The sequence below is a fragment of the Ranitomeya variabilis genome, chromosome 4, assembly GCF_051348905.1.
Source record: "Ranitomeya variabilis isolate aRanVar5 chromosome 4, aRanVar5.hap1, whole genome shotgun sequence".
NCBI lineage: Eukaryota > Metazoa > Chordata > Amphibia > Anura > Dendrobatidae > Ranitomeya > Ranitomeya variabilis.
Window position 1 is genome coordinate 483,263,514 of NC_135235.1, and position 23,648 is coordinate 483,287,161.

Below are 23,648 nucleotides of genomic sequence, written 5' to 3' on the forward strand. Positions count from 1 at the left end.
TCCATCATATAGACCCCTCAAAATGATTTCAAATGAGATGTCCCTAAAAAAAAAAAATGGTGTTGTAAAAATGAGAAATTGCTGGTCAACTTTTAACCTTTATAACTCCCTAACAAAAAAACGTTAGTTCCAAAATTGTGCTGATGTAAAGTACATATGTGGGAAATGTTACTTATTAAGTATTTTGTGTGACATATCTCTGTGATTTAATTGTATAAAAATTCAAAGTTGGAAAATTGCGAAATTTTCAAAATTTTTGCCAAATTTCCGTTTTTTTCCCAAATAAACGCAGGTAATATCAAAGAAATGTTACCACTATAATGAAGTACAATATGTCACGAGAAAACAGTGTCAGAATCACTGGGATCCGTTGAAGCGTTCCAGAGTTATAACCTCATAAAGGGACAGTGGTCAGAATTGTAAAAATTGGCCCGGTCATTAACGTGCAAACAACCCTTGGGGGTAAAGGGGTTAATGTATAAATACATGAGGGGTACAGTACAAAGACCTTTCTGATGATCTTTTTAATCATAGACCTGAGACAGGGACAAGGGGGAATCCTCTACGTTTGGAGGAAAGAAGGTTTAAGCATAATAACAGATGCAGATTCTTTACTGTAAGAGCAGTGAGACTATGGAACTTTCTGCCGTATAATGTTGTAATGAGTGATTCTTTACTTAAATTTAACCCCTTCCCGACATGTGACGGTATAGTACGTCACATGTCGGGACCCCCGCTTTGATGTGCGCTCCGGCGGTGAGCGCACATCAAAGTCGCGACATGTCAGCTGTTTTTTACAGCTGACATGTGCGCGCAATAGCGGCGGGTGAAATCGCGATCACCCGCCGCTATTAACTAGTTAAATGCCGCTGTCAAACTCAGACAGCGGCATTTAACTACCGCATCCGGCCGTGCGGCCGGATATGAGCGCATCACCGACCCCCGTCACATGATCGGGGGTCGGCGATGTGTCAGGAAGGTAACCATAGAGGTCCTTGAGACCTCTATGGTTACTGATTGCCGGTGGCTGTGAGCGCCACCCTGTGGTCGGCGCTCACAGCACACCTGCAAATCTGCTGTGTAGCAGCGATCTTATGATCACTGCTGCATAGCAGAGCCGATCGGGCTGTGCCTGCTTCTAGCCTCCCATGGAGGCTATAGAAGCATGGCAAAAGTAAAAAAAAAAAGTTTTTAAAAATGTGAAAAAAATAAAAAAAATATAAAAGTTTAAATCACCCCCCTTTCGCCCCAATCAAAATAAATCAATAAAAAAAAAACCCAACCTACACATATTTGGTATCGCCGCGTTCAGAATCGCCCGATCTATCAATAAAAAAAAAGCATTAACCTGATCGCTAAATGGCGTAATGAGAAAAAAATTCGAAACGCCAGATTTACGTTTTTTTGGTCGCCACGACATTGCATTAAAATGCAATAACGGGCGATCAAAAGAGCGTATCTACACCAAAATGCTATCATTAAAAACGCCAGCTCGGCACGCAAAAAATAAGCCCTCACCTGACCCCAGATCACGAAAAATGGAGACGCTACGAGTATCGGAAAATGGCGCAATTTTGTTTTGTTTTGTTTTTTGCAAAGTTTGGAATTTTTTTTCACCACTTAGGTGAAAAATAACCTAGTCATGTTAGGTGTCTATAAACTCGTAGTGACCTGGAGAATCATAATGGCAGGTCAGTTTTAGCATTTAGTGAACCTAGCAAAATAGGCAAGCAAAAAACAAGTGTGGGATTGCACTTTTTTTGCAATTTCACTGCACTTGGAATTTTTTTCCCGTTTTCTAGTACACGACATGCTAAAACCAATGATGTCGTTCAAAAGTACAACTCGTCCCGCAAAAAATAAGCCCTCACATGGCCAAATTGACGGAAAAATAAAAAAGTTATGGCTCTGGGAAGGAGGGTAGCGAAAAACGAAAATGGAAAAACGGAAAAAGCTCCGGGGGTGAAGGGGTTAAGAGGGGACTGGATGCCTTTCTTGAAAAGTATAATGTTACAGGTTATGTACACTACTTTCCTTGATAGGGCGTTGATCCAGGGAACTAGTCTGATTGCCGTATGTGGAGTCGGGAAGGAATTTTTTTTCCCCAATGTGGAGCTTACTGTTTGCCACATGGTTTTTTTTTGCCTTCCTCTGGATCAACATGTTAGGGCATGTTAGGTTAGGCTATGGGTTGAACTAGATGGACTTAAAGTCTTCCTTCAACCTTAATAACTAAGTTACTATGTTACATGAATAGCTAAGCAGAGCACCACATGAAGACCCCACACAGGCCAGGCCAGAACATCGGCATATAATTAACTCAAACCTGAAAATAAAGATTAAACAATAACCACAAGACAGATCATCACCAGGTATCATTGTAATCAGTATAATGGCGCTGACCTGACACTGTCTGTAGGTTACTGTGCACAATCCTGCTAACAGGTTCCCTTTTAAGATATAGTCCCCTTCTCCCTTGTATGTAAATTTAGGCTTATTCATGAAGACTATCTTATTGAAGAGTTTAGGTCCACTTTGCTAAGAATAGTAGATTTACTTACGGGACATACAGACATTGGCCATATCTCAGTAATTTGCAAAAAAAAAGACTAGAGAAAAACAATAAATTTGTGACCCGTATAATCCCTTAAAATATATATTTATTCTTAATTTAAAAAAACAACAAACAAAAAAAAACAAAACACCCCGGTGTGTAAGACCTAAATAATGTAGAGATGAACAACAATTAAATGAAAAAATTCTAATAGGACACATAGACTGATAGCACATAATGATTAACCTAATAAGACCCTGGTTTTACCCTAACTAATCACTACCTAGCTGTGGAGGTTGGTACCCTAAAGAACGATCATTTGGCGTCCCCACTCAATGGTGGCTGTCCCCAGCTCTCCTTGATACTCCCTGTACTAAACAGGTGAGAACACATGTAGATTCAGAGATAAGCATTGAATAATAGATACAATTATAATGCAGTGATAATTTAGGGAAAATCTTTTATAACCAGGAAATTTGTAAACCCTCAGGTATACTACAGATGATGTAAAGCTTATTTAAAATAAGTCCTTAAGGTACCGTCACACTCAGCGACGCTGCAGCGATATAGACAACGAGCCGATCGCTGCAGCGTCGCTGTTTAGGTCGCTGTAGAGATGTCAAACACAGCAGCTCCACAACGATGCAGGAGCGATCCAGTGACGTAACGGCGACTCACTTATCGTTCTCACAGGTCGTTAGCTCCATGTAAAACATTGCTGACATCGTTGCTTTTGCTGTCAAACACGACGATAAACGCCGATCTGACGACCAAATAAAGTTCTGGACTTCTAGCTCCGACCAGCGATATCACAGCAGGATCCTGATCGCTGCTGCGTGTCAAACACAACGAGATCGCTATCCAGGACGCTGCAACGTCACGGATCGTTGTCGTTCTCGTTGTAAAGTTGTTTAGTGTGAAGGTACCTTTAGATTCACAACAACTCCACAGGCACAGTGTCCTTGTGGGGTGAAGAAGGTTCCTTCCATGGGTAACAAACACATCTTAATGCAATCAATGCAAAACCCAAGAGGAAGTGTTTCCCAGTATTAGAAATGCATACAAATAAAATATACACAACCAAGGGAAGGAAATAAAGCAAACAGACTTATCCTATGTAGGGAATGTCGCCTCGACGCGTTTCCCCATCCATATGGTTCATCAGGAGGCACGATAGATGCATAGATAAGAGGTACTCGGGTGAGAGAAGCATACCTCACACTACACTTCCTCCTGGGTATTGCATTAAGATGTTTGGTACACGTGGAAGGAATTTTCTTCGTCTTTCAAATACAGTTTCCTTTGCTAATAGGTTGGATTGCATAAAACCAGACTGTTTCTGTATGGCTTTTTTGTGTGTGTTGTATTGCTTTATGCCATGTTTTAAGCCTTTCGTGCTCTTTAACTGCTGGACAAATGTTTAGTAGGCAAAAACCTATAACCGTGACTCCTCTTTAAAGGGAACCTATTTCCTGAAGTAAATGCTATTATCCTGCAGTTATGGGGTAAATCTGCAGGCTACTAGCGGTATAAACCTGCCTGTAAACTGCAGGGAGAAAATGAACTGTGTTCCCCTTGGCAGCGTTTAGGTTTCAGTCACGGATGCGGGTTCAGTGACGGCTAGAACCGCGCCCTGTCCCTGACTGACCCCAATGGAGTGCCAGTGTCAGACAGGGCCGAGGGCGCGGTTACAGCCGCCACTAAACCCGCATCTGTGACTGAAACCCAAACGCTGCCGAGGGTGGTGGTGGTGGGGGATATAGTTCCTTTTCTACTCGCAACGTTTGGCTAAGTACCAGCGCCAGACAGGTTACTAATATTATTTACCTGCAAATTAACACATCTGCAGGTTAAGGCCGGGGTCACACTTGCGAGTGCAATGCGAGAAACTCGCGCATCGATCCCCAGCACTGCCTCTGGCACTCAGGACCGGAGCGTGCGGCTGCATGTATTTCTTTTTCTACAGAATAATGTATTAATTTTAAATGGTGCAAGATGGAAGGACCTAAGGGCAAGATTCAGCAGATTCTGAAAGCATGTGTGACCAAATACTAATAATTTCTTCAGTGCATGTCCTGTCATGTTGCAGTAGCTTCCCCCATTGGAGTAGGCCTCAGTGTACTGTAATCTGTGTGGAAACCTGGCAGTTATTAGTGTTCAGTTTTCCTGTTTTGCCTCCATAGGAGAATTTGGGCATTGCACAGTAGGCATTTATATTGGTGAGTCGGTGGCATCATGTAGGACAAGTCCTCCACAGCGAGGGACCCTCTTTGTAGCCTCTCATTGTCCCAGTGCACTGAGAAGAATAAGGGTATGTGTCCACGTTCAGGATTGCATCAGGATTTGGTCAGGATTTTTCATCAGTATTTGTAAGCCAAAACCAGGAGTGGGTGATAAATGCTGAAGTGGTGCATATGTTTCTGTTATACTTTTCCTCTAATTGTTCCACTCCTGGTTTTGGCTTACAAAAACTGATGAAAAATCCTGACCAAATCCTGATGCAATCCTGAACGTGGACACATACCCTTAGGGAGCCTGTATGTCGTTATCTCAGAATTGACAACCAATGCATGCTCAGTACAGTAGGGACTAGCCCAGCCCCTGAAAGGGCCGTCACTGGCTGCAGCAGTGACACCTCAGCCCCTTCCCCTGATGACTCCCTGCTTGGCAGCATGCACTGGGGCTTATCAAATCAAGCGCCACTAAAATGGTAATGCATAGAAATTAAACAAGTCAGTAAGATAGGGAACAGTATTGACTTTTTAATTAAACTGTATTAAAAAGACTGACGGTATATTAAAATAAATAGAGATTTAGGATGAAAATCAATACTAGTTTCAGACAACCCCATTAATAATATTTACACGGTTTTGCTGTTTTGTAAAGTGACTTCTGAACATAACCGGCTACTGAGAACTCAGAACTTCTGTCAAAACGCAACCTTTTTTTTTTCTTCTCTATTGTAATAAACAAAGTAACAGCAATGCGGAGTAGTCAAACCTGTTTTCTGAGGCAGGTGTGCAATATGTGAATGTGTTTGGCACAAGTTCACTTAGGGTTGTGACCATGTGAGATGCCTAGTAATAATGGCTAATGTAATAAATGTAGGGCCAGAAGGCACTTGCAGAGTGGTAGCCCCCCTTACAATGTGTAGGAAATAAAAGGGGGTCACATGGTCACACAGACTCTGAATAATCTTACTGGACAGTTTTTATAGCTTTAAGTTGAAGGGTAATCTCTGGGCAAATTATTTATTTTCTTTTGAGTAGGATATTCTGGTTTTATCCAGTTTGTTTTGGCGCTGTAACGGTTGTTAATTGGTTGACAGCGCGTTGCTGGGCTGTTGCTGAAGTATTTAAAGGCTGGTTCTGGCTATTTTGAGCCATTCTGAGGTACCTGCCGAAGAAAAGAAGATACCATCATTATGGAGAATCTTCTGCAGCAGATCTTGGCAAGAGCCGGGGTAGAGCATGGAGCCAAGGCCGGACTGGCAATTTTGGCAAGTGCCAGAAGGGCCTGTCTGGTCATGGGCTGCCTTGTCTGCTACATTGTTAACAGAATCGGTGTCCTCAAGACACTCATACTGTTAAGAGTTGTGACGGAACACGAAGTCGCTGACTCTGTCACTTACCCCAGCAGGCCACGGGTATCATTAGAAATATTGGTCTTGTAGTAAATCTTCCTTACCTCCATCCAGGGTAATATTGGTGATATATCCCATCTGGTTCATGGGCACGGGGATGACATATGCCTGTGTGATTTCAAATGCCAGGGCTGAATTACATCCCCAGTCCGTACCTGGATGGAGCGGAATGGCTGAGGAGCTGCCTCGCTGTAAAACCTGTCACGGCAGATCCGGAAGCTTTTCCTCCGCCTTCAGACCCATGCCCTTCGCCTCCTCAGCTGGGTCCACCTCCGGTATCACCGCCGAGTTCTCGCGGCGGTGTTAGAAGAAGTAAGCCCCGGACCGTTTACTCGCCTTCATCATCATCGTCTCGTGCCAGCCGTCCTCAGCAGGAATCGAAGTCCCGCAGCCCGACTCGAGACTTCCATCAGCGGCTTGAAGATTTGCCGGCAACGTCATCAAGAACCGCCGACAGGCCAGGCAAGCACCGTGGCCGTAAAAGGGCCGCGTCTGCAACGCCAAATTCAAATACCCTGTCTGCTTCTTCAGCGGCATCAAGCTCCAATGCTTCAGCCCCCTCAGGGATTCCACCACGTCAAACCGTGGATGCTGAGGAACCGCCTCCCATCGCCATGCAGGTGCGCTCGCCTAACATGGAGGGCTTGAGCGCAGGCTACATTCCTGAATCACCAATCGAGGATAGAAGGTCTGGAAGGGGTGCGAACATTCATGTACCATTGTCTATGTCCAATTCTGATCTCAAACACATAAAGAATGTGCTTTCCGAGGCCCTAGGTGAGGCATTTAACCCCTTAATCCCATATGACATACTATCCCGTCAAGGTGACCTGGGACTTAATTCCCAGTGACGGGATAGTACGTCATATGCGATCGGCCGCGCTCACGGGGGGGGGGGCGCGGCCGAGTGTCAGCTATGTGCCAGAAGCGGTCACGGACCGCCCCCGGCACATTAACCCCCGGCACACTGCGAACAAGCATGATCACAGTGTTCCGGCGGTATAGGGAAGCATCGCGCAGGGAGGGGGCTCCCTGTGTGCTTCCCTGAGACCCTCGGAGCAACGCGATGTGATCGTGTTGCTCCGAGCGTCTCTTACCTCCTCTCCCTGCAGGCCCCGGATCCAAAATGGCCGCGGAACTGCATCTGGGTCCTGCAGGGAGGTGGCTTACCAAGCGCCTGCTCAGAGCAGGCGCTGGTAAGCCTGCAGCGCTGTAAGTCAGATTGCTGTGCAAACTGTCAGATCAGCGATCTGTGATGTCCCCCCGGGACAAAGTAAAAAAAATATATATATATATAAATATATTTCTTTATCTAAATAAAAAAACAATAGTACACATATTTAGTATCGCCGCGTCCGTAAATGACCCGACCTATAAAACTGTCCCACTAGTTAACCCCTTCAGTGAACACCGTAAAAAAAAAAAGAGGCAAAAAACGCTTTATTATCATACTGCCAAACATAAAGTGGAATAACACGCAATCAAAAAGACGGATATAAATGACCATGGTACCGCTGAAAACGTCTTGTCCCGCAAAAAACAGCATCATCAGCGAAAAAATAAAGTTATGGTCCTCAGAATAAAGCGATGCCAAAATAATTATTTTTTCTATAAAAAAGTTTTTATCGTATAAAAGCACCAAAACATAAAAAAATGATATAAATCAGGTATCGCTGTAATCGTACTGACCCAAAGAATGAAACTGCTTTATCAATTTTACCAAACGTGGAACGGTATAAACGCCCCCCCCCCCCAAAAAAAAAAGAAATTCATGAATAGCTGTTTTTTGGTCATTCTGCCTCACAAAAATCGGAATAAAAAGCGATCAAAAAATGTCACGTGCCCGAAAATGTTACCAATAAAAACGTCAACTCGTCCCGCAAAAAACAAGACCTCACATGACTCTGTGGACCAAACTATGGAAAAATTATAGGTCTCAAAATGTGAAGACGCAAAACCTTTTTTGCTATAAAAAGCGTCTTTTAGTGTGTGACAGCTGCCAATCATAAAAATCCACTATAAAAAAAGCTATAAAAGTAAATCAAACCCCTTCATCACCCCCTTAGTTAGGGAAAAATAATAAAATTAAAAATGTGTATTTATTTCCATTTTCCAGTTAGGGTTAGGGTTGGGGCTAAAGTTAGGGTTAGGGTTGGGGCTAAAGTTAGGGTTAGGGTTGGGGCTAAAGATAGGGTTAGGGTTTGCATTACATTTACGGTTGGGATTAGGGTTGGGATTAGAGTTAGGGGTATGGTTAGGGTTACCATTGGGATTAGGGTTAGTGGTGTGTTTGGATTAGGGTTTCAGGTAGAATTGGGGAGTTTCCACTGTTCAGGCACATCAGGGGCTCTCCAAACGCGACATGGCGTCCGATCTCAATTCCAGCCAATTCTGCGTTGAAAAAGTAAAACAGTGCTCCTTCCCTTCCTAGCTCTCCCGTGCGCCCAAACAGGGGTTTACCCCAACATATGGGGTATCAGCGTACTCGGGACAAATTTGACAACAACTTTTGGGGTCCAAGTTCTCTTGTTACCCTTGGGAAAATAAAAATTTGGGGGGCTAAAAATCATTTTTGTGGGGAAAAAAAGATTTTTTATTTTCACGGCTCTGCATTGTAAACTGTAGTGAAACATTTGGGGTTCAAAGTTCTCAACACATCTAAGTTCCTTGGGATGTCTAGTTTTCAATATGGGGTCACTTATGGGGGTTTCTACTGTTTGGGTACATCAGGGGCTCTGCAAATGTAACGTGACGCCTGCAGACCAATCCATCTCAGTCTGCATTCCAAATGGCGCTCCTTCCCTTCCGAGCTCTGCCATGCGCCCAAACAGTGGTTCCTCCCCACATATGGGGTATATGCGTACTCAGGACAAATTGGACAACAACTTTTGGGGTTCAATTTCTCCTGTTACCCTTGGGAAAATACAATACTGGGGGCTAAAAAATCATTTTTGTGAAGAGAAAAAAAAAAGTGTTTATTTTCACGGCTCTGCGTTATAAACTGTAGTGAAACACTTGGGGGCTCAAAGCTCTCAAAACACATCTATATAAGTTCCTTAGGGGGTCTACTTTCCAAAATGGTGTCACTTGTGGGGGGTTTTAATGTTTAGGCACATCAGGGGCTCTCCAAACACGACATGGTGTCCCATCTCAATTCCAGTCAATTTTGCATTGAAAAGTCAAACGGCGCTCCTTCCCTTCCAAGCTCTGCCATGCGCCCAAACAGTGGTTTACCCCCACATATGGGGTATCAGCGTACTCAGGACAAATTGCACAACAACTTTTGGGGTCCATTTTCTCCTGTTACCGTTGGTAAAAGAAAACAAATTGGAGCTAAAATAAATTTTGTGTGAAAAAAAGTTAAATGTTAATTTTTATTTAAACATTCCAAAAATTCCTGTGAAACACCTGAAGGGTTAATAAACTTCTTGAATGTGGTTTTGAGCACCTTGAGGGGTGCAGTTTTTAGAATGGTGTCACACTTGGGTATTTTCTATCATAGACCCCTCAAAATGACTTCAAATGAGATGTGGTCCCTAAAAAAAAAAATGGTGGTGGTCAACTTTTAACCCTTATAACTCCCTAACAAAAAAAAGTTTGGGTTCCAAAATTGTGCTGATGTAAAGTAGACATGTGGGAAATGTTACTTATTAAGTATTTTGTGTGACATCTCTGTGATTTAAGGGCATAAAAATTCAAAGTTGGAAAATTGCGAAATTTTCAAAAATTTCGCCAAATTTCCATTTTTTTCACAAATAAACGCAAGTTATATCGAAGAAATTTTACCACTATCATGAAGTACAGTATGTCATGAGAAAAAAATTTCAGAATTGCCAAGATCCGTTGAAGCGTTCCAGAGTTATAACCTCATAAAGGGACAGTGGCCAGAATTGTAAAAATTGGCCCCGTCATTAACGTGCAAACCACCCTCGGGGCTTAAGGGGTTAAATCTGCTTCCCCTCCAGTTCCTGCTTTTGATTTAACTATCGATTCTCCTGTGGTCTCTTTGCCTAATAGAAATACTTTTAAGGAAGCTCTTAACGTGCGAGCTTTCCCATTTAGGCTTCCATTTAGGCTCTGCTACAAAAGAGCTTATATGGAACAATCATTAATTTATTTTCCCTACTTCCTTGCAGAGAACAGCTGGGTAAGATGGTTAGGAAGGATGACAAACCTGATTCCGATGACACTAAACGTGGCTCAATTAAATCTTTCAATAATTGGATTCAGGCCTTTTCTATATACTCAGCAGTTCTTGGCGAAAAATCTCCTCATTTATGTAGCAAGCTATTCCAGCACGTTGATATCATTCTATAAGCCTACCTTAATTTTGGCGGATTCGCTTGTCTTAATTATGATGAAGCTTTCCGCCAAAAGCTAGCAGTCCATCCAGAGGTCCACTGGAGTAGCAAGGATGTTGGTTTATGGATTAATTTGATGATTCTACAAAGACATTTTTCTAACAGATTACCTGCCAAATCCCTCCCTAAGAATGGCTTTTGCCTTGCTTTTAATGATTCAATTTATAAGTGGAGTAGTAATTGTAGGTTCCGTCATGAGCAGGGCCGTATTTGCCACTAGGCACGTGCCTAGGGCGGGGACAATGCTGGGGGCGGCACCTGAGCAAGGTTTTTTGTTTTTTTTAAAATAAAAGCTGGGTTACCTCCCGACCGACCCCGCCTTCCCTCTCCCGACCGACCCCGCCTACCCTCTCCCCCGCCCCCCCCCCCCCCGGCCGCCCGCCTCCCACCCACCCTCCTTGAAGACGATACTTACCCTGCTCCAGCGATGCCTAGTCTCGGCTTCTGCAGCGCTACTGAATGAGCAGTCACGTGGTACTGCTCATTAAGGTCATGAATATGCGCATATTCATGACCTTAATGAGCGGTATCACATGACCGCTCACGCAGGAAGAAGTTGCTGCGCCGGGAGTCGGGACAGAGCCAGAGGGATGTCGGCGCGGCCGGGCGGTGAGGAACAGGTAAGTATGAGGGACGGATTATACATTATGGAGCATCATGTGTGGCCATTATACAGTATGGAGCATCATGTGGTGGCCGTTATACAGTATTGAGCATCATGTCTGGCCATTATACAGTATGGAGCACTGTGGCCATATTTTTTTTTTTTGTTTATAATGTATATAAAAGTGTGATCAGCAGTGCTAAATGGCTGTGGTTGGGACGTGGGTATGGGTGTGACTAGTTGTGAAATGGGTGTGGTCAGAGGCGTGGTCTAAAATTTGCCACGGCGCACTACGCGCGCCGCAAACTTTATACCTCCTTCCCTTCTTCACAAGTTGGGAGGTATGGTACCGCATTTGCCAGATCATGGCAAGTGCTGCAAATCCCATAGGGAATGAATGAGGCCGAACGCAGTGTTGCCGTAAGTGATCCGTTACGCGGCAGATGCAGAAAAACTGCCCGATCTGCTGCAAAAGGCGACTTTCACATCAGCGATTCTTGCCAAAGTCACTGCCAATAGTGTCATACTCACCAAAGGGGGAGGCAGCACTAAAAGTGCCTAGGGCAGCAGAAACTCTAAATACGGCCCTGGTCATGAGTGTTCCTTTTGTGGAAACTCACACCCTGCATCTAAATGTTTTAAAAAAACAAACAGCTCAGTCCTTATCAAAAGATGCTAACGAAAAGGGAAGGGCCCAGACCCCTGTGATGGTGGAAAGAAAGGTTTCATGGCTAAACCAATATCCAGGTCAAATGATCAGTAATTTTACTTTTCAATGGTTTTTTAAATGTTTTTTTCATTCCTCCATTCCAGGGTTCTGGCTGCAAAATTAAGAATTTACATTCGGTTTTTGCTCATCCGGAAGTGGTTAGAGAGAAAATATTGGGTGAGTTAGTTATGGGTAGGGTGGCTGGTCCTTTTGCTTCTCCTCCATTTCCTAATTTTAGAATTTCCCCACTGGGTGTCGTCCCAAAGAAAGATGTTGGTTCTTTTCGCCTTATTCATCACCTGTCCTATCCTCCTTGGTTCTTCTTTGAACGATGAAGTTGACAAATCGACTTGTTTGGTCACGTATTCATCTTTTGATGGGGCTATAGACATCCTAAGACAATTTGGTCAGGATGCGCTAATGTCAAAATCTGACATTAATTCCGTTTTTAGGCTCCTCCCTGGTGCATCCGGACGGATTTTCTTCATTGGGTTTTCATTTCGAAGACAGTTTTTTTTTTTTTTCTGCGATTAAATGTTTACCCATGGGTTTTTCTTTGTCATGTTTTTATTTTGAGACCTTCTCCTCCTTTTTGCGCTGAGGTTTTTAGAGTCACATTCTTCTGATGTTGGCATTTTACATTACTTAGATGACTTCCTTTTTGTAGGTCCCCCATCTTCTTCAAAGTGTCTGCATACGTTGAATACTTTTATTAGCATGTGCAGGCACTTTGGTGTCCCAATTGCTCACGAAAAGACAGTTCTGCCGTCACAATCAATTGAATTTTTGGGTGTTACTTTAGACTCTTCTGCAATGGAATGCAGGCTTCCGGAGGAGAAAGTTGTTAAATTGCGCATTGCTTTGAATAATTTTCTTGACAACCAGAAAACTACCCTTAAAGAACTGCAGTCTTTTTTTGGGGTTACTTAATTTCGCCTTAAGAATTATACCTATTGGTCGGGCATTTTCCCGGCGCCTTTATGATGCTACAAAAGGCTTTTCTTCTCCAAACGCCCACATCAGAATTAGTGCTGAATTGAAGGAAGATGCCAAAATTTGGCTTTCTTTCCTTTCTGAATTTAATGGTAAATCATGCTGGCAATCTCCTTTTGTTTCCTCTGATGGTTTTCCGTTTCTTTTCTCAGTTCGGAGTCTTTCCGGTTGTGGAACAATAGCCTAATTCTTCTGTTATCGGTGGGGTAACTAGCAATTTGATGGTTTTGGAATTTTTTCCATTTTTTTTTTTAGATATCTCGATTTGGGGTTCACTCATTCAAAACTCTAGAATCGTTATTTTATCTCTTAATCAAGGAGTGACTTTTTTTTCCGTCAACACCTTGTCATGAAAAAACAAATGGGCTGCTAGTATTTTCAGACAGCTGGTTTTGGTTTGTCTTAAATTTTACATTTGGCTGAAGGCGAGCTCTGGCAGAAGCAAACTGATTTCTGCAACTGATGCCCTTTGTGAACGTCATTGGTCAATTTTTCGTTTTCAGGTGCCCGATGCGGATCCGGAAGAGACTCCTTGCCCCCCAATCAATTTGGGATGTGATTTCAATCTGATCCCTCATTTTATCGAGAAATCTTTATCTGCAAGATCATGGGCCAGCTATTCGGCTGCATGGAATTTATGGCTTAATTTTTGTAATTTTCATGTTTTCAATCCTAAGATAGCCATCCCAATTTCCGGTTAAAGTTTGCAGAGTCTTTAATTGTAAGAGGCTTGTCTTATTCTGCTGTCACTAAATATTTAGCGGGTGTTTCATTTTTTCTTCGACTTTTCAGGGAGACGTTCTTGATGTCCCTTTTTCCGATTAAGCAGTTTTTGAAAGGATTTAGGAGGAATACTTTTCAGCCGGACAATAGACGCCCAATTTCTTTGCCTCTTTTGAAGGACCTCTGCTTGGCTTTGCGCCAAGTTTGTTTAAATTCAGAGGAGGTCTTATTATTTTACGCGGCATTCTGTTTATCATTTTTTTGGGCACTCCGCATAGGAGAGTTAGTGTCTTCTAAAAAGTCACAGCCCTCTGGTCTGATGCTTTCGGATTTAAAATTATATGATAGTTTTATCATTTTATACATTAAAAAATCTAAAACGGATCAATTAGCCAGGGGGTCAAGTCTGAAGATCGTTTCGTTTTCTGACCCTATAATTTTTCCAGTTTTGAACATTAAAAATTGGTTGCTTGTCAGACCAAAGGCGGATGGTCCATTATTTATGCACAAGGATGGTTCACCAGCTACAGTTTTTCAATTTAATTTTATCTTAAGGAGGTGCTTGAAGGTTTTAGGGAAGGAACATCTCAAGATCACATCTCATTCCTTTAGAATTGGAGCCGCCACCGAGGCTTCTAGGGCCGGCCTTTGCAACTCTCAAATCAAACAGGCAGATGGGACTCAGGGAGGTTTAAATTATATGTTCAGCATAATTTATATGATTACTAATTTCTAATTTATTTTCAGGTCCAACCATAGTTTGGATCATCGGACACTTATTTTTCGGGCTCAGAAGAGAGCTTCCCTACGGTCTTATTCAGAAAAATTGTCCTTCGATCTCTCTATGGTTCAAATCTTTTGGCATGGCGTTCATGGATTGAGATGGTATAATTTTGTTTTAGAATTTAAGAAGTGTTTTAATCAGTTTCCGTTCCCGTTCCCGGATTTGGTTGTTTTTCATTTGGGCGGGAATGATCAGGGCAAATTGAAAACCCTGAATTTGCTTGCTATCATGCGAGCAGATGTTGAGTCTCAGGCAATCTTTTCCATATCCGGGTTTTGTTTTTTCCGAGATTGTTCCCAGGCTTGTGTGGAATACACCTGAATCCAGATTTTTAGACAAAATACGTAAAAGGGTTAATAGAAGCATGGAAAAATTTTTACCATTCGTTAATCGATTTTCCTATAGGCACATCGACCTGGAAGGTTTCTTACCTGGGCTTTATCGCCAGGATATGGTTCATTTATCTAGCATTGGCCTCGATATTTTTAATCTGAATCTTCAAAATATGGTGGAAAAATGGCTGTGTTTTGGGGGGGGGCCTCGTTTCGAGGCTTTTGGGAAAATCGCCCAGTCTCTGGGTTGATTGTTTATTGGATTTTGGAGTGTTCTGGACTTGTATCTGATTCATTTTTTTGGTAATATGCTGTTTGTTTTACAAAGTTACCCAAAAATAAACATCACGGCCAATTTTATTCTACAAATATTTTATGTCTTTCTTTGGCCACGTTCACACTTTGCGGGTTCCTCTGCGGGTTAATCCCGCAGCGGAATTGATAAATCTGCAGGGCAAAACTGCTGCGGTTATCCCTGCAGATTTATCGCGGTTTGTTCCGCGGTTTCCGCTGCGGGATTACTCCTGTACTATTGATGCTGCATATGCAGCAATATGCAGCATCAATAGTAATGATAAAAATAATAAAAATTGGCCTTATACTCACCCTCTGACGTCGCGATCTCCTCGGCGCTGCAAGCGGCTGTGCCGACAAGGACCTTTGTGACGTCACGGTCATGTGACCGCGACGTCACCACAGGTCCTGTTCGGCACAGCAACTGAGACCGGACGCCGCGGGCAGCTCTGAGAGGTGAGTATAGCATTATTTTTTATTTTAATTCTTTTTTTTTTACACTATAATATGGTTCCCAGGGCCTGGAGGAGAGTCTCCTCTCCTCCACCCCGGGTACCATCGGCACATTATCCGCTTAACTTCCTGCAACGTGGGCACAGCCCCATGCGGGAAGTTAGCGGATCAATGCATTTCTATGGGTGCAGAATCGCTGCGATTCTGCACCAAGAAGTGACATGCTCCTTCTTTTTTTCCCGCAGAAAAGCCGCGCGGCTTTTTCCGCGGAAATCCGCAGCATGTCCACAGCGGGTTTTGTTTTCCATAGGGTAACATTGTACTTTACCCTGCATGGAAAACTGCTGCGGATCTGCAGTGTCAAATCCGCTGCGGATCCGCGGCAAAACCCGCAAAGTGTGAACATAGCCTTAATGTATGAATGAGGCTTGTGTTGATTTATGATTGGCCAACAGTTCCGCAGGTTATCTTGCACATTGTCACAGTAGCATAAATTCTCAGAAACCGCCGTTTAATTATATACCAGTTTCTACTGATGCCATGGGATATTAGAGCCCTTACCATGTCTACTAGAACCATCAGGCAGAAGATACAACCTCTTAAGGTGCCCATATATCTTGAATACTGGCTGGCCAAGCAGTTATCTCTCAACTCCACCCACATTAGGATTTTAATTTGTCCTGTATAAGCAGAGCAGAGGAAGGTGCTGCATGGCACCTCTAATATTGGCTTTTATAGCTACAAATCCACCTCCATCTGGGAGTCTGGAAGCCCCCATAAAACATTAGGCCCCCTTCACATGTCCGCTTAAAAAAATATATACACGTGAGGCCTTAGGTGGATGCTTCCTATTTTAGTGTGTATACATTTTTAGGCTGTCATCACACTAGCAGTATTTGTAAGCCAAAACCAGGAGAAGAACAATTAGAGGAAAAGTATAATAGAAACATCTGCACCACTTCTGCATTTATCACACACTCCTGGTTTTGGCTTGCAAATACTGAGGTAAAATACTGACCAAATACTGCTTGTGTGACGGCAGCCTGACTCTGTATTCACACATTCGCGTGTCATGGTTAGAGCACGGACTGTCTGTAGGTCTCTTGACCTGAGCTTGACCTTCTCATAGACATATTTGAGGCTTTAAAGCTGGGGTAAGGAGAATAGTCTGGGCCGCGACAAATGGGCCTGTGTATGCTGGATAAGGCTAAGGCTGCACATACATTTTTGTATTTTTTTTTTTCCATTCTAATTTTGATTTTCAAGTAATTTCATGTTAATCTACAGAGTAAGCAGCAGCTTCTTCCAGTTGCTATGCGATATATTGGTTCCTACACTCAGATGTCCATAATTATTGGACCAGAAAAGTTTTGACTCATATATAATATTTCTGTTCATATCAAAGTATTATTGTGGATACTAATTACCACTTGTGCCAGCTGAAGTATTTCTACCATTAAGCATATTAACTATTGCTACTTTTGCTACATCATGCACATGGCCCTACTTGTATGGAGCCATAAATGGGGCACCCAGAGGCTTGTTTGAAACATTACTGTACTAGTATATGCCTCCGATTCTGTGTGTACCCTGCAGAGAGAAAACAACCCTATCAGAGAAACCCAACATATGGTGTCACTGTGCGGCCTCCTGAATAACAAAAGCTTGCAAATGAGAATTGTGCCAACCTTAACTTATGAGCAAAGATGTTCTTTTTTACTCCACTCAATATTTAGGAGATGCAAAGATTAAGTGTCACAGTGCACAAAATTGTTGCGTTTCTCTATCTCAAAGTCCTTCACACAAATGTGGCGTATGTGGATATACAACTATATTCTTGTACACATGTAAGACTGCACATAAATCTTCCTGTCTCCTAATATTGTAGGTACAAACTTATACTTGTGTACAGTACATGACATGAAGTGGTATCACATTAACCCTAGAACGCATACCTGGGGCCTCGCAGGCCTGCTAGGTTACTTGTTTTCTATTATCTGTAAAACTACATTAGTTAGAATTTTGAAACTCAAGGTAATCCTCAGGTATATAGTTGTTAGTAATATCCAGTTGTTCATATATTTTTATGTTATAGGCATCTCGTATAGCAACGCTTTTTTTGTGACTACCCCAGATTCACGTACCTGGGGCCTTTGAGGCCTGCTTTGGTTTACATGTACTCCTCAGTCTTTTTGTCTGTACTGTTGTTGGGGAAGAACTTATGACTCAGTCTTTATGACTATTGGTCGATGGCTGTTGCTGGGAAGAGTGTGGATTCTGCCTGACATGGTAATGTGATCCTGGAAGGGAGTTTCCCCTCACAAAGTAACGTGATTATGATGTCAGTACAGGTCCTTTAGTCCTAAATCCTAGTTGCTGGAGAGACTTTGGAGGAAGAAGTCAGCTTTCTTTGGTCTGTAACAAAGAACCTTTCTGAGCTCCAAAACCAGAGGCTTCTACTGCACTTACAAGAAAGTGATCTGTTGAAGGTAAGAGTAGGGGGGCTGTACTTTACCCTAAGCACACAAACACTAACAAAGTCTTAGCACGCACAGTGTATAGTGCACAAGCCTGATTGTAATCTTTATTTTTTACTTTTCATTTTAGTTTACTCACATCTAAGATTACAATGGCACAGTCTACATCAAGGGGATTGACTGTCCAAGAAATTGAGGCGATTATTTTCAATAGTGATGAAGACAGTGACATTTCTTTGTCGGATGAAGAGTATATTCCACCAGCTAATGTATCAACTTCATCGTCCAGCGATTCCTCAGATGATGAAGAAGTAATGGAATCTTTTTATCAAGAACTGTTACAAACTTTACAATTCTAGCGAATATGTGACAGTGGACGAACAACTTCTTGCCTTTAGGGGACGTTGCAAATTTATCCAATATATGCCCAGTAAGCCAGCTAAATACGGCATAAAAATTTTCTGGATGTGCGATTCAGCAACTTATTATGGGATGAATGGCATGATTTACTGTGGAAAAGAAGCTGACGCTCCAGTCCAGAAAGATCTATGTTCCAACATAGTGAAAACACTAGCTTTACCAATTTTCCATTCTGGAAAAAATATCACTATGGATAATTATTTTACTAATTTAGAACTGGCCAATTTTTTGCTTCCGAAACAACTAACACTTGGTACAATGAGACCAAACCGCCGCGAAATTCCACCAATAATGAAGCACAATGCACAGCGACCAATCTACGAGAGTGTGTTCGGTTTCTGCAATGAGGCAACAATGGTGTCCTATAAAGCCAAGAAAGAAAAATCTGTGATATTACTGAGCACAATGCATCACGATGAAAGTATTGACACCAATGACAGGAAACAAAAACCTGAAATTATACTTCATTATAATAAGACAAAAGGAGGTGTCGACAAGATGGACGAAATGATTACTGAATATTCGTGTAAAAGGCAGACTAAACGTTGGCCTGTTGCCCTTTTTTCCAATATCCTTGATGTGTCATCCCTCAATAGCTATATTGTTTATTGTCAAACTAATCCAGAATTCCATGCCAACAGGAAGGACAATAGACGTATATTTTTGACAGAACTTTGTTATGAACTTTTGATGCCTACTATGCTAGAGAGAAGCAGCACAAAATGCTTATCAAGGCAAATTACAGAGGCAATGATCCGATGTGGAATATGCTTTCAGGAACAGCCAGAGCAAAGAGAAAAAAAGAAAGCGCTGCTATATTTGTCCAGCAAAGAAAGAAAGAAAATCGGAGCGTTTCTGTTCTACTTGCGGACAAAATGTATGCAGGGAACATTCTGAAGAAAAAATAATATGCAAGAATTGTCGGGGGAATATGTAAAGTGGAAAATAAATATTCCTGCACCAAGTTTGCTACAGACTTTATGTAAAAACTTTTTATAAGAAAAAATGTATCCATCATAAAAAATTGTACTGAGTGAATATATTGGGCGTGCCCGTTTAGTTACATTTTTGTTGTTTTATGTACATAATTTTTTTGGGGAATTATACACATCTTAGGCTATGTTCCAAGTAGCGCTGGGGTTCACCAGAATGGGATCCATAATGGATCTGACCTCCTGGTAACTCCAGCTAAGGCTGATGGAATGCCGGGATTCCACCTGCCTTAGCTGAGGTCACCAGGAGGTCAGATCCATTACGGATCCCCTCCTGGTGGACCCCAGCGCTAGTGGGAATGCATCCTTACTTTGCAAATTTAAAATAAACTTTGAAAAGTATTTTTATTTGAGTTATTCCATGTTATTTGCACACAGGCCTAAAAGGCCCCAGGTACGTGAATATGGGGTAGTCACAAAAAAAGCGTTGCTATACGAAATGCCTATAACATAAAAATATACGAACAACTGGAAATTACTAACAACTATATAGCTGAGGAATACCTAGAGTTTCAAAATTGTAACTAAAGTAGTTTTACAGAAAATAATAAAAAAGTAACCTGACAGGCCTGCGAGGCCCCAGGTACGCGTTCTACCAGCCTTAGCCGGGGTCACCAGGAGGTCAGATCCATTACGAAATCCCATCCAGGCGGACCCCAGAGCTAGTGGGAATGCATGCTTACTTTCAAATAACTTTGAAAAAAACATTTTTTTGAGTTATTCCATGTTATTTGAAAACAGGCCTCAAAGGCCCCAGGTACGTAATAGTGTAGATTTCTATGGTCACGCATTCTAGGGTTAAAGGGAACCTGTCACCCCCAAAATCAAAGATGAGCTAAGCCCACCGGCATCAGGGGCTTATCTACAGCATTCCAGTATTCTGTAATGCTGTAGATAAGCCCCCGATGTAACCTGAAAGATGAGAAAGAGGTTAGATTATACTCACCTGGGGGGGGTGGTCCGGCCGATGGGCATCGCGGTCCGGTCCGGGGCCTCCTATCTTCATAGGATGACGTCATCTTCTTGTCTTCACGCTCCGGCGCAGGCGTACTTTGTCTGCCCTGTTGAGGGCAAAGCAAAGTACTGCAGTGCACAGGGCCTCTCTGACCTTTCCCAGCGGACCGGATCGCGACGCCCATCGGACCGGCCTGCAGCGGGACCGCCCCTGGGTGAGTATAATCTAACCTCTTTTTCTCATCTTTCAGGATACATTACAGAATGCTGTAGATAAGCCCCTGATGCCGGTGGGCTTAGCTCACCTTCAATTTTGGGGGCGACAGGTTCCCTTTAAAGGGAACCTGTCAGCAGGATTGTGCTCATAACCTACAGACAGTGTCAGGTCGGCGCCATTATACTGATTAAAATGATACCTGGTGTTGAAATCCGTCTTGTGGTTGTTGTTTAATCTTTATTTGTAGTGTTCAGTTAGGCTACTTTCACACTAGTGTCGTACGACGCACGTTGCAATGCGACGTGCCGATGTAGCGACGCATACTGTGCAAAAACCACAACGGGGGCAGCGGATGCAGTTATTCAACGCATCCGCTGCCCCACTGTGATGTCCGGGGAGGCGGGGGCGGAGTTCCGGCCGCGCATGCGCGGTCGGAAAAGGCAGACACGACGGACAAAAAAAGTTACATGTACGCACGACGGATGCAACGTGTGGCAATCCATTGCAATGCTTCGCTAATGTAAGTCTATGGAGAAAAAACGCATCCTGCAGGCAATTTTGCAGAATGCGTTTTTTTCTCCATAACGACGCATTGCGACGTGCGTCGTACGATGCTAGTGTGAAAGCAGCCTTAATGATATGCTCATGCTGCAGGGCAGCCTGTGGGGGCGAGAGGGTCTCAGTAACCTGACCAGTGATCAGTGCAGAGTCTACATTAATGAGAAAAAAAAACAACTTTTTTTGAATTTACCAAATGGCTGCAATGAAACAAAGGGTGAAAAATTTAAAGGGGTCTGAATACTTTTGGTACCCACTGTATACATTTAAAAAAGAAAAAAATCACTTTCTACAGGCAAGTGCCAGAGGTGGCGCCTGTTCTGCAGCAGGATCGCATCTATAGTGTGAATTTAGTTATTGTTTTTGATGGTATACATAAATAAATAAAAAAAATAAAAAAATCAGTCTGAAAATGGTGATGGCTGTGCAGTAGTAACTATCGGCGATCCGATAGCTGCTACTATGCAGGCGCTGGCGGCGGCATTATGCTGGAGAGAAAAAAAAATTACCTTCTCCAAGATAACCCCGCCTGCGCAGACGCATCTATCGAATCACCGATGGATGTTACTGCGCAAGCATCGCAGGTGCCATCTTAGTGGAGACAATTTTTTTCCTCTAGCAAGATGGTGCCGCATGTACAGTAGCAGCAATCGTCGATCCGATAGATGCTACTGCACAGATGCCGGTGGCGCCATCTTGGAGGAGGCATTTTTTTTTTTATGTGTTCTACAGCTGCTGAGCGCTGATCAGCAACACATCCCTCCGATGGTGAGTTTTGTTTGTTTTTGTTTGTTTTTTTGTATCTTGTGTGCAAAAAGAATAATAAAAAAAAAAAAAAAAAAAAATTCAGTTGATGTGACTAGATTAGGGACAGCAAACATATATTGTAGTAATCGGCGACTACTACAGTATTTTTTTTAATTAATCTAGTTAGGGTTAGTGTCAGTTGTTAATGCTCAGTAATTTTTTTTTTTTATATATATATATATACAAATGTCCATTTTAGTAAAGTGTTTTTTTTTTGTTTTTTTAATTTTACAATTTTTTTTTTTTTTACCTTTCTCTAAATTCTTTTTTTTTTCTTTGACATAAATGTTACACGCACACACACACACGGAAAAACAGGGTGACATGTCGGTGTTCGTGGGACTGCACAGATCACACGGACCCATTAAAGTCAATGGGTGCATGTAAACACGTACCGCACACGGATGCCGCCCGTGTGCTTTTTTTTAAAGTCATAGGGTTCAAATTGAAACACATTGTTTCAAAATACGGACACATGGATAGCACACAGACGATAAACACGGACACACGGATAGCACATGGATGACAAACGGATGGCCTATGTGCACACACGGAGACGGATAGCTCTGGTACCGTTTCTTCCAGTACCGGAAATCTGTGGACGTGTGAGACTGTACAAGGCCAACATTGTTGTTTAGATGACCTCACTGGAGAAAAGGAAGAAAGGTCGCAAAAGAGGTGTAGAGTGCGTTACAGATGGGGATACGCAATAACACCACTTATCAATGCGACACCTGCCCCGACAAACCTGTCCTGTGTAAAAAAAAAACAAACAAAACAAAAAACAATTCTTTAAACTCTACAACACATATCCATGAACTACTAAATTAATTTCTGACTTGTAAAACTCACATATACCAATCTGGCATACTCTACACTGCACACGTATGCCAACTTGATTCACTTTACACTACTCACGTATGCCACAACATTATAAAATTCACATACCAGGAAACACCAGATCAATTCCATTATAGGGTCACTTACTGGGGTTTTCCACTGTTTAAGCACTTCAGGTGTTCTACAAACACGACATGACGACTGCAGACCATTCCATCGAAGTCTGCATTCCAAAATGTCACTCCTTCCCTTCCGAGCTCTGCCATGAGCCCAAACAGTAGTTTTCTCCCACATATAGGGTGTGAGCGTACTCTGGAGAAGTTGTAGAACAAATTTTGGAGTCCATTTTCTCATGTTACCTTTGTGAAAATAAAATAATTGGCGGGCTAAACAAAAAAACATTTTTGGGAAAGAATGTGTGTTTTATATGTTTTTACGGTTCAGCTTTAGAAATTTCTGTGAAGCACCTGGGAGCTAAAGGTGCTCACCACACATCTGTATAAATTTCTTGGGGGATGTTTAGCCACATCAGGGGCTCTCCAAACGCAATATTGCATCCGCTCACAATTCTAGCCAACTTTGTGTTCAAAAAGTCAAAACTGTGCTCCTTCCCTTCCGAGTCCTGCCGTGTGCCCAAACAGTAGATTTTTTTTTTTATGACATGGCGTATTGCCATGATCAGGAGATCAACAAATTTTGGGGTCCATTTTCTCCTGTTAAACTTGTGAAAATAAAAAAAAAAGTTGGGTCTAAAGTAAAAATTTTGTGGGGAAAAAAAACCGAGTAAATGGTTTGTGGTTGTTTTTTCTTTTTTTTTCCTTCCTCTCCTTCTTGATGTGGCTGTGAGCACCTTGAGGGGTGCAGTTTTTAAAATGGTGTAACTTTTGGGTATTTTCTGTCACTTTAAATGTGAGGTGGTTCTTTACAAAAATA

The 23,648-nt window shown here is 42.5% G+C and overlaps 1 protein-coding gene across 4 annotated transcripts in view; it reads left to right on the top strand.

Annotated features, from left to right (window-relative positions):
- CPNE1 (copine 1) overlaps positions 1-23,648 on the top strand; it is a 90,327-nt gene that overhangs the window by 11,611 nt on the left and 55,068 nt on the right. For 2 of the 4 annotated variants that reach the window (XM_077251901.1, XM_077251900.1), the window contains exon 1: positions 14,450-14,472. The exons of the other annotated variants lie outside the window; for them this stretch is intronic. In XM_077251901.1, coding sequence (XP_077108016.1) covers positions 14,470-14,472 — 3 coding nt within the window. In that variant the 5' untranslated portion in view covers positions 14,450-14,469. Of the gene's footprint in view, positions 1-14,449; positions 14,473-23,648 lie in introns of those variants that run through there. 4 annotated transcript variants of the gene reach the window in all.